Source organism: Puma concolor, chromosome E4 (genome assembly GCF_028749965.1).
Source record: "Puma concolor isolate L17-30 chromosome E4, mPumCon1.1.hap2, whole genome shotgun sequence".
Classification (NCBI taxonomy): domain Eukaryota; kingdom Metazoa; phylum Chordata; class Mammalia; order Carnivora; family Felidae; genus Puma; species Puma concolor.
In genome coordinates, this window is record NC_141683.1 from 42557857 (window position 1) to 42574432 (window position 16576).

Consider the following 16576-nt stretch of genomic DNA (forward strand, 5'->3'; position numbering starts at 1 on the left):
TGTATCTAAATAAAGACTGTCCAAAAGTTCTTTGTACTATTGCTGAAACTTTAAAAAAAATTTTATCGGGGCACCTGGGTGGCTCAGTCGGTTGAGCATCCAACTTCAGCTCAGGTCATGAGTTCATAGTTCATGGGTTTGAGCCCTGTATTGGGCTCTGTGCTGACATCTCAGAGCCTGGAGCCTGCTTCGGATTCTGTGTCTCCCTCTCTCTCTCTGCCCCTCCCCTGCTCATACTCTCTCTCTCTCTCACAAAAATAAATACATATTTAAAAAATTGTTTTAATTATATGAAGTACACATTAGTTAATAACATACCATTATTAGTTAATATAGTGTTAATGTATTATATATTTGAAATCTGCTAAAGAGAATAAATACGAAGTGTTCTCAGCACACACACACAAATGGCAACTATGAGAGGTGATGAATACATTAATTAGTTTGTGATAATCATTTCACACTGTATACATATATCAAATACACCTTAAATATATATAATTTTTATTTGTCAAAAAAATAATAATTTATACCAAAATAAAAACTCACCCTTCTTCCCTGGCAAAAAACCAAATAAGGCAAAAGAATTGCCTTGATTAGACCTTCAACAGCACATTCTTGAGATAAGATGAAACATAACAGAAAACATAGTCAAGGGTTTACATTTTTTAATGTTTATTTGTTTTGAGAGCAAGCAGGAGACGGTCAGAGAGAGAGGAGAGAGAATCCCAAGCAGGCTCCACGCCACCAGCAAAGAGCTCAACACAGAGCCTGAACTCATGAACCATGAGATCATGACCTGAGCTGATACCAAGAGTTGGACACTTAACTGACTGAAACACCCAGGCGCCCCTCAAGGGTTTACATTTTAAAGCATTGCTCATTTCATACTTCATTTTATACTTCACTCCATGGAGCTCTGATTAAATCAGTAGCTGCTTTTATTTGAATTTTTCATGCATATACACATCCGTAAGTTTACATGCAATATATACATTTTATATATATACACAAATATATATGTGTGTAAATACATGTAAATATAAAATGTCAGCTACAGAACGGATAGCAGAGTGGTGAAGAGTGGGGGCCCTGGACTCCTATACATAAAAGTGCATATCACAGCACCATCATTTTTTAGCTGGCTAATCTTGGATAAGATACTAAGTCACTGTGCCTGAATTTCCTCATTTTTATTTTATTCTATTTTTTAAAGTTTACTTATTTTGAGAGAGAGAGAAAGAGAGAGAAAGCACGTGTAAAGGGGAAAAAGAGAGGGAAACTGAGAATTCCAAGCAAGCTCAGTGCTGTCAGCACAGAGCCCCACACAGGGCTTGATCGCACCAACTGCAAGATCATGACCTGAGCTGAAATCAATAGTCAGATGCTTAACCAATTGAGCCACCCAGCTGCCCCTTTTTTTTTTTAAGTTTATTTATTTAAGAGAGAGAGAGGGAAAGCGAGAGCAGGAGAAGGGTAGAGAGGGAGAGGGACACTTACACTGAGCCACCCAGACATCCCTAAATTTCCTCATTTTTAAAATGAAGACAATAATAGTTTCTAATCTAATTTTTAAGATTCTCGTGAAGATTTCAAAGGATGATACATATAAAGAGCTTAGCACATTCAGCATTGAGAGGCATTATTATTTGTTTGCAGAAACTAGTATCAAAAGAAAATGATTTCTTTAACCTAAAAGATAATGAATGAATACCAAATGTCTTGAGATTTCAGTTATGATCAACTTCATATCAGTCAAAAAGAAAGGGGAAAACAGCTGTGTCAAAGGGGACCAGCTCAGAGTGCTTAAATTAAAAACAAAAATGTAAACAGGGCACCTGGGTGGCTCAGTCGATTAAGCGTCCAGCTCTTGATTTCGGCTCTAGTCATGATCTCACAGTTCATGAGATCAAGCCCCACATCAGGTTCTGTGATGACAGCATGGCACCTACTTGGGACTCTCTCTCCCTCTCTCTGCCCCTCCCCCACCCATGTGCTCTCTCCTCCTCTCTCAAACATTAAAAAAATGTAAACAAAACATAAAATTCCTCTTTACAACTAGATTATGGATGTCAAAATATTTTTAGAACAATGTATTGAAGAATGATCTTTATTTGAAAGTACCTTTGATTCTGCTTGGTTTATTCAAGTTTATGCTCAATAGGTGAGATTTGGATTTTTTTTCTTAAATGTTTATTTTTGAGAGAGAGAGCAGGAGAGGGGTAGAGAGAGAGGAGGACAGAGGATCTGAAGCGGCTCTGTGCCAACAGCAAAAGAGCCCAATGTGGGGCTCAAACCCCTGAACCATGAGATCATGACCTGAGCCGAAGTCACATGCTCAATTGACTGAGCTACCCAGGTGCCCTGAGATTCAGATATTTTTACTTTTTTATTTTTTTTAATTTTTTTTTTTTAACGTTTATTTATTTTTGAGACAGAGAGAGACAGAGAGAGGGAGACACAGAATCTGAAGCAGGCCCCGGGCTCTGAGCTGTCAGCACAGAGCCCGACATGGGGCTCGAACTCACAGACTGTGAGATCATGACCCGAGCTGAAGTCGGACGCTCAACCGACTGAGCCACCCAGGCGCCCCTCTTTTTTTTTTTTTTTTTAATTTTTGAGATTCAGATATTTTTTTTTAATTTTTTTTTTTTAATGTTTATTTATTTTTGAGACAGAGAGAGACAGAGCATGAACGGGGGAGGGGCAGAGAGAGGGAGACACAGAATCGGAAGCAGGCTCCAGGCTCTGAGCCATCAGCCCAGAGCCTGACGTGGGGCTCGAACTCACGGACAGCAAGATCGTGACCTGAGCTGAAGTTGGACGCCCAACCGACTGAGCCACCCAGGCGCCCCTCAGATATTTTTAAAAAGCATCCTTACTGCCTGTTTAAATTTCCATAAGGAAGAATTATCTAACCACATGGACTCTGTAACCATTTGTAAGAGTGAGAGTTAACACAACTTTATTTAGTAGTAATTAAGGTACTGAAGGTAAGAAATCATAATTTTTGTCATTTACCAGAAGTTGTAAACTCAAGGGCACCTAGGTGGCTGAGTTGGTTAAGCATCTCTCTTTTTTTTTTTTATGAAATTTATTGTCAAATTGGTTTCCATACAACACCCAGTGCTCATCCCACAGGTGCCTCCTCAATGCCCATCAACCACTTTCCCCTCCCCCTACCCCCCCCCCCCATCAACCCTCAGTTTGTTTTCAGTATTTAAGAGTCTCTTTGGGGGGCGCCTGGGTGGCGCAGTCGGTTAAGCGTCCGACTTCAGCCAGGTCACGATCTCGCGGTCCGTGAGTTCGAGCCCCGCGTCAGGCTCTGGGCTGATGGCTCAGAGCCTGGAGCCTGTTTCCGATTCTGTGTCTCCCTCTCTCTCTGCCCCTTCCCCGTTCATGCTCTGTCTCTCTCTGTCCCAAAAATAAAAAAAAAAAAAAAAAAAAAAAGAGTCTCTTTGGTTTCCCTCCTTCCCTCTCTGTAACTTTTTTTCCCCCTTCCCCTCCTCCCTGGTCTTCTGTTGAGTTTCTCAGAATCCATATATGAGTGAAAACATATGGTATCTGTCTTTCTCTGGCTGACTTATTTCACTTAGCATAACACTCTCCAGTTCCATCCACGTTGCTACAAATGGCCAGATTTCATTCTTTCTCATTGCCAAGTAGTATTCCAATGTATATAAGCGTCTGACTCTTGATTTGGGCTCAGGTCATGATCTCATGGTCATGAGATCAAGCCCCACGTCAGGTTCTGCACTGAACATGAAGCCTGCTTGGGATTATTTCTCTCTCTCCCTCTGCCCATCCTCTGCTTGTGCTTTCTCTCTCTCCCACAATAAATAAACATTAAAAAAAAAAAAAAAGTTCTAAACTCAAATGTCTACATGGGCCAGCCATCAGAAACAGTCAAGTAAAATCAATAGGGAAGAACTAAGACCACAGTGACTGACAAGTACTCACCAAAATGCATTCAAACTCAAGGGTTTTTTTGCTTTTTATTTATGTATTTTTAAATGTTTACTTATTGTGAAAGAGAAAGCAAGCACAAGTGGGGGAGGGGCAGAGAAAGAGGGAGAGACAGGATCCCAAGCAAGCTCGGCACTGTTAGAGCAGAGCCCGATGTGGGGTTTAAACCCACGAACTGTGAGATCCTGACCTAAGCTGAAACCAAGAGTCACATGCTTAACCAACTGAGCCACCCAGGCACACCCTCCTTGTTTTGCTTTTTAAACATTGTGCCATGTGTTCAGGCTGAGTTCAGCTCAGAGAGGCACCTATTTTGACCACTGAATTTCAGATATGAAGTTCTTAGGACCTCTATGATATGTATTTGTATGCAAACTTGTTTTATAAAAGATATTAACAAAATGGAATATTTCTGAAAATGAATATTCACACACATCAAAAACATCAGGAAATGTTTCAATGACTTCAAAAAACCAGTCGTATCATTAAAGATACCCTAAGCTGGTTATCTCTCCCTGTCTATAGTCACAATTAAGATAGATTTTTTTATGTCATAAGATATAATCTTTAAGACATTTTAAGATTCCATGACTGGGGCGCCTGGGTGGCTCAGTCGGTTAAGTATCCGACTTCGGCTCAGGTCATGATCTCATGGTTTGTGAGTTCGAGCCCTGCATCAAACTGCATGGACAGCTCAGAGCCTGGAGCCTGCTTCAGATTCTGTGTCTTCCTCTCTCCCTGTCCCTCCCCCACTCACACTCTGTCTCTCAAAAATAAATAAACACTAAAAAAAAAAAAAATTTAAGCAGGATTCCATAATTAATATAACAAACTTCCTTCAAACTGGTAAAACATGTGTACCAATGAAATCAATTATTACCAAAAAAATCTGAAAATCGCTGTATTCATTCATTACTGAAATGTTTTGTCTAAGTATTATTAATAAAAAGTAATAATTTGCATTTTTTTAAGTTTATTTATTTTGGAGAAAGAGTATGAGCAGAGGAAGGGCAGAGAAAAAGAGAGAGACAGAATCCCAAGCAGGCCCCACACTGTCAGTGCAGAGCCTGATGCAGGCTTGAACTCACGAACCATGAGATCATGACCAGAACTGAAATCAAGAGTCAGGCACAACCCACTGAGCCACCCAGGAACCTCTCAATTTGAATTTTTTACATGATACCAAAGTAGTCTTTATTCCACTAAAACACCTGTCAACCATGTTTTTAAATTTTTTTTCAAATAAAATAGCAACCCCACTGTTATTAAGTTCTTTCTAGATGTTCTCCAATAAGTTACCAGGAAAAAAGCGTACACTTAAGTGAACAACATCCAATACCCCCAAGGTCCAAAGTAATCTCTTTCCATGGGATTCCCTAGCACTCATATTACTACTGTTTTATACTATAATCATATTTTGTTATGTTTTATCTTCTATAATATACTTTAAACTATACAATGGTAGAAAGCATGTCTTACATTTTATCCCCATCAAAAAGCATTTTGTACATGTACAGAAGTGTTCATAAAAAAAATCCAAGAGAAACCTACCATTTCTCAAGATAATGATTATCTCATGTTAAACTCTTTCAAATTCTGACATGAACGGAGTTTTTACAAAATTGAAATTATGATTATACTTTTAAAAATTCTCTATAATTCAGAGGAGTTCTCAGAATCAGTAGCTGGTTATGTTAACATTCAAGCAACAGCATTTTGAGACAAGTAAATATTATAATAACTTTACAATCTTTTAAGAAAATAAAACTTTAAAAATGTTACTTAAGCCTACACTTGGTTTTAAACCTTTATTTGAGAGACGAAGATCATGTTTTTGGAAAGCATTATTTACAATCATCAAATCTTACCTGAGGATTCCAACCTGGATCTAATTTCTTAACTACTGCAATGTATTCCTGCATTGCTTGACTGGGGCTTGAATCACCAAGGGCTTTCCATGCTTCCCTACAGTAAAGAATATCCAAAATGACCTATCATTAACTATGGAAATAATGCAAACAGCACATTCCTTTTTAGTATTAAAAAATTGGCATACACATTTTAAGGATGTGGGATATAGATCTAATAAGCCACAGATGAGTAGGTCTCTTTTTGCATTTACCTTGGTCTATACCAATGCACACCTTATATCCCACCACCTAAGGAGCCTTTTTAAACACTTTTTCCTAATCACCCTCCCCCATGAAATTTTAGTAACACAGATACATTGTATAACAATTGAATTTTGGAAGATCACAAACCACTATAATATCGAAGATTTTATAACTCCCCCAAACCCACCTTTCATCCCTATTGAGAATGTATGATCTACAGACCAATAAAAGTAGTTTCCACCTTTTGAATTAACTGTGCTTATAGCATTTCAGTAACATAGGAACCAATCAGCACAAGAAACAATATTTCCTGGGAAAATACTTCAAACTTCTTATTTAAGCTATGAGAAATACACCTTTCCCTTCTGCTGTTATCTCATCTGTAAGCTGCCAGTAGTGGGTCGTGAGACAGGGACTTCAAAAGTGAGGGGTGGTAAGGACAGAGATAAGAATTCTAATGAGTAAGAAGGTAGGGACTACTTGCAATATAAATACCAAGAGTAATATTTTAAATTTTTTTTTTTCAACGTTTATTTTACTTTTTTGGGACAGAGAGAGACAGAGCATGAACGGGGGAGGGGGGGCAGAGAGAGAGGGAGACACAGAATTGGAAACAGGCTCCAGGCTCCGAGCCATCAGCCCAGAGCCCAACGCGGGGCTCGAACTCACGGACCGCGAGATCGTGACCTGGCTGAAGTTGGACGCTTAACCGACTGCGCCACCCAGGCGCCCCCCAAGAGTAATATTTTAATCCTGTGCCCCCTTCTGGGTCATCCTTTTCTTCTTTTTTCTTCAAGCTGCCAAGATAGGCTCTTTCTTGGTTTTGTCCTCCCCGTTCTGCTTCCAACCAGGAAGTAGATCCACTGATCCAGCACAAAACACAATTCAGTGCCACAGGTTTTTACCACCTTCCTGCTCCCATAATGAATGTAACATCTTGCTGAGGTTTTCCAAATTTATTTTTACTGGCTCTCCTGAGTCAATAAATGAATACATCCTAACACTCTATCTCTAAATACATCAGCATATTTCAAAGTGAGGAAATTTAACATCAATACCGTTATGTAAATATATAGACTACCTTCAGATTTCCCTCATTACCCAATAATGTCCTGTATAGATTTCTTCTCCTAGACCAGGAGCCAATCAAGATTCACACATAGCATTGATTTCATGTATCTTTAGCTTTTTCTGTCTTCCATGATATTGACATTTTTTAAGAGTCCAAACCAGTTGTTTTATAAAAGATCTATCAATTTGGATTTCTCTGATTGTTTCCTCACCTACAGTGTTCTTGCCAAAAATGATCAATCATGATTAGAATCAGGTTAAATGCTTTGGCAAGAGCAATATATAGGTGAGTGTCCTTTATCATGCATCACATCAGGGGGCACATAACATCACTTTGTCCCATCATCAATGATAAGATTAAAGACCTAGAAGCAATATTTCCCAGTTGTCTTCCTTGTAATTAAAAAGTAAACGGTGGGTCAGAATTGTGTAAATGCTGCTCCTCAGTAGTTTTTCATCTAACGGTTTCAGCATCCACTGATGATTCTTGCTTGAATTATTATGTGGTTGTAAAATCAAAACTTTTTAAAATTGCTAAAAACAATGAAAAAACAGGCAAGCATATAGGAAAAAATTATGCTGAAGTTATGAAATTTTTTAAGTTAAAACAAAAAAACAATAAAAGTTTCATCAGCTATTCTCTACAACGGTAATAAAGTGTCAGAGAACTAGTTGTCATCATTAGCAAAGAAAGATGCTGCCAGAATGGAGATCAAAGCAATGCTTCCTTTACTGAGAATGTCCTACACCAAAAAAAGCTGAACTAAACAGGGGCTTAATGACATAACTGATTTGCATTAAGTTCAAGCTTTGCATCTCTCTCTTTACAGCTGGGTAACAGCTGTCGCCAGAGAGGCAACTTGTCAGGGACCACATTTTGAGGAGTACTGCTCTAAAATGTAAAGTTAGAATCCTTTTCTAGCACCCTTCTCTCTACAACCATATTTTTTTTTTAAACCCCATCCTTTATACTGTTAATCCCAAGACTGACACTCCAAAGTCCTTCCTTCTGTAACTAAGGGTCCCTGTTGTACACGATTGCTCTTTTTTCACTTAGGTAAGAGTAAATAAGGCCTCATATGATAAGAAGGTACCTCTGAATTATAAGTAAAAAAACTGGGGAGGGTATAATTTTTTCTTACGGATTCAGGAAAGAAATGGACTCAGTATCTTCCCCCCCACTTTCTCCCCAACAGATTATTATAAGCACGTCTTCACTGTGGTGTGGGTAGGGTAAGGAACAGAAGAGCAATAGAAATGAGAAGATAAAATTGGGGCAGGGGTGAGGGGTAAAAATGAGGATTTATCCTGTTCTCTGTTCCCATCCTCCTGTCCTTCTTCCAAAGATTCTTCCAGGGGACAGAAGTGGTGATCCATTAGGGGCTGTATGACAGGATAGGAAAATCTCAAGGAATAGCTCTTATGGTCACTGTCTAAGAAGCTATTCATATGTAAGAAGTGTATGTCTGTTGTGGACTAAGTATATACCAACATCATGGTATGAGAATCCTTTAGGATACTTAGCTAAAAGCGGATTCTTTTAATCTCTCTCCCAATTGCCTGTTGTTAGTACAGTCTATAGCAGAGAGATTAACATAAAAATAATTCTTTAATCCGCTCACTACTTTCTAATTCTTAAACACCCAAACCATTTCCAACAACCTCATTAGATTCCAAGAATTTCTTACCATTTTTGCTTTCCTTCAAAATCAAAGAAGCTTGGTTTAGGAGTATTACAATTTCCAACTTTGACCTAATTGAAGGGAGGGGGAAAAAAATCAAGAACTTATTTTTCAAAGAAATACCAGAGAAACTTTTTATTTTCAAATTTATTATGTATACTTAGTAACTATAGATTAGAAAATATCTATATAAAATAACAAAACTTAACATTCTTCACAAAAGCAAACAAAAAACAAACTTTAAATAAAGGCTGCTTTGGCTTACCACATAAAACAACTGTTGTCTAACACTGTGATACACAAAAAAACATGGGTAACAAACACTGGCATTCCTAAACTAGTAGACAAATTATATATGTAAGGCAAATTATAAATACAGATTATGTAATCCTTATTACCATTTATTCTATTGAAGAATTTTTAAACATGCAAAAAACAAGATTTATAGTACAATTTATCAGAATTCATAACATTGTTTATGCTGATTCTCATTACATTATTAGCATTTTCTCTCTCCCAAATTCCAGGATAAAGCACACTATTTGTAAAGTATCCCATTATGAAACTAATCAGTACAAATATAGATGCTGAAAGCCGTGCAAAAAATTTTCAAGGGTTTTTCAACAACAATATAAATTCTATCTACTCCACAATAATCTTTTCTTGTTTATGGTCAATACTTATTTGTAAAACCTCAAATAACATTTGTAGTAAAACTATACAATAATTATTTTCATTGTGAATAAACAAATGAAATTCACACAAGTGTAGAATTCATTATACAGCCCCTGATTCCCACTGGCAGAAGTAATCTCTCTTTCTGATGAACTCTCACAGCATTTACTCTGTATACCTCTGAAAGCACTTTTCACTTTTACCTGGTATTAGAAAATTTTGTGTAAAGTCTCATCTTTCTGTCAGAACACAGCTGCTAGGAAACCATTCCTAACACATTCATTGCACCTTATATAATGCCTAACCTAAGGTTGTTAAAAATGCTTGATGAATGTGGAATGAATATGTCAGGCACATGTTCAACCAAATATCTATTTTTCCTAATGCTAAATACCACAACCCGACCCCATCTACTTCTCAGAGACCTACTCACTATCTACTATTACTCTTATACACTTGAATTTTGCTAAAATCAAACTGATGGTCTACTCGCTAACCAGGCAGATCTACTCACTGCTTTAGGGATTTTTATTGTTTTGCTCATGTTATTGCCCTCACATGAAATGCCTTCTCTTCCTTCAGCCTTTCAAAATGCTACACCTTTTAGTCCCACTCAAAAGTTCAGATGTAAGAACCCTTTCAGTCTACAATGATTTCATCCATCTCTGAATTCATAATAATCATCTCTATCATTTGTTTAGCAAACAATCACATGGCCCTCAGATGAATATTAAAATGTACCTTTACCCAGGAGTAGATCTATTATAATGGGACCAAAAGGGGAAACAGTGAGAGAACAGGAACTGCATTTCTTGATCACCATAAAACAAAAGTTTCACACGTTACGTCAACTGGGCCATACAACTCATTTGCCTGTTAGGTTTGCCATTACAAACTCATTTTATAAATGAGTACAGAAAAACTGAGGAGGGGTGCTGGAGTTCACACGTTACATTAGCAAATCCTGAATTAGTAGTCAGGATTTGAATTTAGGACTGTTTGACTCCGAAGTCCAATATTCCTTTTCTATACCACTTTGCTTTACATACCACATAGAATCTAGGCTTCAGTTCTGGCATCTCTAAAATCACCCAAGCAGATGGATTATTAGAAGCATAAGAGAAACTATGACACATCATAAAAACAGCTGCAGTTACTACCTTTGGTTTTTATCCAGACACCAGCCAGTGGCAGAAACAAATACAGTATCTATTCTCAATTTCTCCTACACGAAATCTTGGCCAGACACATGGTCATCCAGCTAAACGTTACATGTGGTCACGCAACTTGAGCTAAGGTTCAAGGGACGAGATGTGTGTGAAAGTGATATAAATATCTTCCTTAATGGGGTGGCTGGGTGGCTCAGTTGGCTAAGCGACTGACTTTGGCTCAGGTCATGATCTCATGGTTTGTGAGTTCGAGCCCTACATTGGGCTCTCTGCTGTCAGCGCAGAGCCCACTTGGGATCCTCTTTGCCCTCTCTCTCTCAAAAATAAACAAACATAAAAAAAAAGGAAAGAAAGGGGGGCTTGTCCTTCCCTTTCCCTGAGCCCTCCCTCACTAGAACATGCATGTGGTGATGGTGAGCCATCTCTGGCCAGGAAAAGAGGATCTAAGGGGAACAGTTATAAAACTTTTTGGTCTCATGATGCCTTTATTCTCTTAGAAAATGAGGACCCCAAGAAGCTTTATGTGAGTTGTCTCTATCAATATTTACCATATTAAAAATTAGAAGACTTCTTAAAATATGCATTAACTCATTTAAAAATAAACTCATTAAATTAATAACAAAATTTTATAAAAGTAACTATATGAAGCAAAAAAACTTCATTGAGAAAAGTGACATCATTTTACATTTTGCACCTCTTTAACGTCTGCCTTAATAGAAGGCAGTTGTATTCTCTTATCTATTTCTGTATTCAATCTACTGCAATATGTTGCTTTGTTTGAAGTATATGAAGAAAATGCAGCTTCACACAGATTTGTTGTTAGAAATGAGAGAAGAATTTAGCAGCATTTTCAGATAATTGTGGATATTCTTCTTTGATTCCACACCAAAACTCAACAAGTGGCAGTTTCTTTAAGGTTAGATGCAATGTGGACTCTGAGGTCCTATCAATGAACTTTTCATACTGTTACAATAAAATCCATTGGTCTGACTTGCACTTCGTTTTTTTTTTTTTATTTTTTTTAACGTTTATTTATTTTTGAGAGAGACAGAGCGTGAGCGAGGGAGGGGCAGAGAGAGAGGGAGACACAGAATCTGAAGCAGGCTCCAAGCTCTGAGCTGTCAGCACAGAGCCCGACGTGGGGCTCAAACCCACAAACCACAAGATCATGACCTGAGCCAGAGTCGGAAATCCAACCGAGCCACACATGCACCCTAACTTGCACTTTGAATGGATCTTTTACTCACACACAATTTGTAACATTTCATGCAATATTTGGAAAATATGGTTCACTGAGTTGTGCATTCCTCCCAAATGTTGACACAGTCCATTACACAAAAGCAAAAGTTTACAATCATTAAAATCACCATTAATCTCATCAAAAAGTTTTTAAGTATTAGGAAGCTGTTTGGTTCATACGGCAGATACAGATTTTCCAAACTACTAATTTTCACTTGAAGGTTCAAATGTTACCATTGGCAACAAATACTAACAACTTTTTTCCTTAAAGTGACTGGCTCACTTTATTCACTTTGAAGAAACTATCTCCCAAATACTCAAATTTGAACAAGCATAGTTTATCTGTGACTTGTTCTATTAAGGAAAAATGGTATTTCATGAAAAAACTGGATAGCTCAGCTTGCAACTCAAAAATTACACAAGTGTTTTTCCTCAAAAATAGCCAATATAATTTAGTGTGCAGAAGTGCCTTGGGTGTACCCTGCATTTCATCACACACAATACTAAAGACTCCTACTCAAGAATTAATATTAATAAAAATCAATGATTTTTCCTGCTTTATCAGAGACATTTTTAAGTGAAATTGGATTTTTTTTTTTTACTCTGAGTACATAGTGGTAAAAATACCAGACTACTAGTATAGTTTGCTGCCACTGCCTTGATTCGTACTGATGCATCACCAGTTTCATCACATAGAAAAAAAGCAAACAGTGTATTAGTATTATTACAAAAATAGTTTTGACCTTACAGATCTCCTGAGAAAGTCTCAGGGATTCTCAGGGATCTCTAGACCATAATTTGAGAACTGCTGCCTTGAGGGATGACAGAACTACCGGACAGAAAAAGACCAAGCCCCTGGATGATCTCATGAAGCAGAGCCACCCTACCAGCTCTAGATCACCTACCTCCACACCATTATGTGCAATGAAAATAAAAGTTCAGCAGCTGACCCTGTATTCTGACACAGAAGCTTTTGTATTCCCAAATTCAAAGAACAGTTCTGGATCAGAAAAGACTGAAAAAACAAAACTACAGGATTTTAGGACTTGATGAGCAACAGTTTCCAAATGATTAAATAATGAATCATGAGCTATAAAGCAGAGTTATAAAAGGTACCATTTTAAAAGAACATCTAAACTCTGTTCTCTCTGATATATATAATACATCCAGTGCCTTGAAAGAGAATATTTTAACAAAGGGTGCTAATAGCAAATGCCAGTGAATCATGTGACCAGGTCAAAGTAAGAGAACATGCTGAGTATCCTCACTGTGCTCATGCTGAAGGCTCCTATAAAATAAAGCCAAAAGGAGTTTGAAATTTTCATTGTCCTAGAGTTTTCACAGGTGTCAATTAGTTATCTTTTGCTGCTAATGCAGAGAATCAAAAAACTGTTAATTTGTGTGATCTTTTTGAAACTTCACTAAAAGATAATTTTGGAGCTACAGGCTTCTCTGAAACTAAAAGAGCTACTATGTTAGGTAAGTTTAGGGCTCTGCCCAAGAAAAGAAGATTCACAGCTCAGCTTATTTTTATCATCTTCCTGGGGACAACTTTACCTCATTCAGCCTACAAAATACAGTGCTATTCCAAAACAAAACATAATTGTTTCATGAGAAATTCTGATTCATGATGCAGAAATTATATTGGAATTTCAACTTTATTACTCTATCAAAGATGCTATTTTTAACACTATCTCAGGATTCTGTTAAAAGTAAAATATTTATAAGAGATTGATAAAAATTGTGTCCCAATGTCATATCTAAGTAAACATAACCTTATTCTCTAATAATGAAAAATTTTATTTCCAGATACAAAGTATTTCTAAACACCTTAACATCAAACTCTTATAAGGGTGAGGGGCGCACCTCTTTCAGTATATCTGGATGGAGTATACTTGAGACAGAATCGTTACCAGCTGACAGGTGACTGCAGTTCACTGGTAACTTAGAAATCAGATATTTAATAATTATGACTCTAATATCAGTAGATAAGGTTATGTCCTAGAAAGAAAAAGAATGTTCTCCAGCGAATTTATAGGAAAAGTCTTATACTGCCCAAAGAATTATTATTCAGACATGTTAAAGGTCCTAGGACAACGTTCAATAAACTCTTGTTAAATCATTGCACATCTCATTTTAACGTTATTTGGACAGGGCAAATAACCAAAGAAAAATTAGATATCCACAACTTCTGCAAGAAAGCAAATTCCAAGGCCAATTCAGGGGCAATTTTCATTCAACACTATTATATCATACATATCTACAGCTCTCTCAAACCACTTTAACTGATATTCATAACTGAAATTCATCAATCTTCAAAATTCATCAATGCTCTACTCAGCATATTCCCTTGAAGAATACAGAGGGACCCTCAACTATTTTTTCTAAAAGGAAACAGGAGGAAATAGATACCAAGAAGCAAAAGACAGGGGAAAATTTTTTAGTAAAATAAAATGGACTATTACCCAGAACGTCATTGCTTCCAGTGTTCCAAAGAGATGGAGTCTTCCTAAAATGTTATTTAACTCTTGTTAGCAATTTTTCACATGTTTAAATCTAGATGCCTCATGTAACTTTTTAAGTCTCTTAAAGGCAAATACCATCATGGTTTTCTTCTTTGCACTCCCGGAAGGCATAACACCCAAGTGTTTTGCACATAAAAGATGCTGTGTATTGGTTGATTATGATAAAGCAAGTAATTATTTTTACTTCTGGTACCTTTGATTCTTTGAATGATAAATTAAATATGTCTTACATAACATTATGATTATTATTTCCAGGTAAAGTTCAGAACCTTAGAGAGAGTCCAGGAGCTACAACCTAGTTCTAGTTCTGATTTTCTGTATGACCCTAGGCAAGTTATCTACTCTTTTTGGGCTTCCCTTTCCCGCAAAAGAAGGGGATTATTTCACCTGGTGTTTACTAGCTCTAAAATTTTTATAATTGTATCTAACAGAAGCATATTTAGCCAAAACATAAGTCTAGTATATTTAGGACTTTAAAAATCACAATAATAAAAGTGGTAATACTGTATTTTGTATTGCATCACCCTTTTATGACAATTATATAATTTCCTCGGATCTCACAATTTTTTTAACATCACTTCCATATGACCATATTACTTCCATAACTACCTCCATATGATCCTTAGCAACAGTGAATGATAAATCTTATTTTCTCATCCTCATTTTCTAAAGTTGGTAAAAGCATAAGTACATGGTCACTGTGCAAGTCTGAGAAGTCGTAGAAAACTGACATTCAATGTCCAGTGAACCTTCATCCCTAGGATAGCAGATCGGTCCTTTCCAAATTCAGAATGCTATTCCTTAATAGATGATTACACACACACACACACACACACACACACACACACACACACACACACTTAAACCTAGCCATTACTATTAGTTTTTGGAGGAAAGAGGTCTCCTATGGCTCTCCCGCACCCACCCCTTCCCTGGGACTTTACCTGCTTGTACCTGGCATACAGGTACAAGAGCTGCTCCCTGCTGGCCACTTGAACCAGGCCTTGGAGGTGCGCTGCAGCCTTCTCAAAGAGCTCGGTCAGGCTCCCGGACGCCTCGGTCTCGGGGCTCTGGAGGGATTCTACATCACCGGAGTCGTCCCCCGAGCTCAGCTCGCCGCCGCTGTCGCCCGTGGTGGCCCCCGCGGGCAGGAATGGCGAGGCCATGAGTCCTTGCTCGGTCCGTCCCTCTGTGTCCGCTCGGTGCTCCTCAGACCGGGGGTAACGCCGGCTCGGGGGCCTGGCCCACCAGTCTCGGTCCCGAGCCCGACCTCGAGTCGGACCCGAGCCCACTTACTCTGCGCTGCCTCACGTAACTCTGCCTCGCTCTCACTTCGCTCCCGGGCGTGCGGGGCAGGCTCCGCTATTCTTGACGGCTCTGCCCGGCCCAGCGGGTCTCCCCCGGCTTCCTCAGGCTAACAGCGCGCTCTGGCTCGTCCCGGGTCCCTCCACCGGCGAGCGAGGCTGGAGGCTGCGCAGCTGACGGATCCGGGAGGAAGGGCGGCAGGCGGCGAGGGCCGGGAGGCGTGCGCGCCGGGCGGGGCGGGGCGGCGTGCGCGCGAGGCGGGGCAGGACGGGCGGCGTACGCGCCTGAGCACGCGTCCGAGCACGCGCGCGGGGCTAGGCGCGGAGGCGGTCTCGGCGTTGGACCCGTAAGGGCGGGCGGCCCTGCGTTGGGCGCCCTCCGCTGAGGGGTACTCGCGGGGGCGCGCTAGAGACACGGTGCTCGGAGAAACTGTCCTCGATCATCGGGATGTCTGTTAATCGTTTTGTTGAAATTGCTAGTCACAAAGTCTGGAACCTGTTCTCGGAATAGGCCATCGGGATTGGGGAAGGAGGCAGGCTATTTGGTAGTGTAGCGATGGGAGCGGAGTCGCGGAAACACGGAGCTGAGGACGAAGGTTCCGCTGTACCCGCCTCCAGGGGTGTGTGACCCGGGCGTCCCCAAACTGGCCTCCGATCCCTGCACAAACATCTGTTTCTTGAGAACTTAGCTCTAACTTGAATAATGAGTGAAAATTTGGGAGCTGGGGCCTTCACCGCCTAAATCGCGTGACTAATTGGTCGACCCACTCCTCTCTGTCTCGCTTTGCACGCCCGTGGGACGCCCCACTTCCCTGGGTGGTACTGGGACGC

The 16576-nt window shown here is 39.3% G+C and overlaps 1 protein-coding gene across 9 annotated transcripts in view; it reads right to left on the minus strand.

The window, feature by feature from the left end:
- ACBD6 (acyl-CoA binding domain containing 6) overlaps positions 1 to 16020 on the minus strand; it is a 215283-nt gene extending 199263 nt beyond the window's left edge. For 4 of the 9 annotated variants that reach the window (XM_086693806.1, XM_086693807.1, XM_086693809.1 and 1 more), the window contains exons 1-3: positions 15386 to 16005; positions 8840 to 8904; positions 5835 to 5931 (exon numbers count right to left, since the gene is read on the minus strand). In XM_086693806.1, the coding sequence (XP_086549932.1) occupies positions 5835 to 5931; positions 8840 to 8904; positions 15386 to 15607 (384 nt within the window). In that variant the 5' untranslated portion in view covers positions 15608 to 16005. Of the gene's footprint in view, positions 1 to 5834; positions 5932 to 8839; positions 8905 to 15385 lie in introns of all 9 variants that reach the window. The other 5 variants (XM_086693804.1, XM_086693810.1, XM_086693803.1 and 2 more) reach the window with 5 other exon arrangements.
- Between the last annotated feature and the right edge of the window lie 556 nt (positions 16021 to 16576).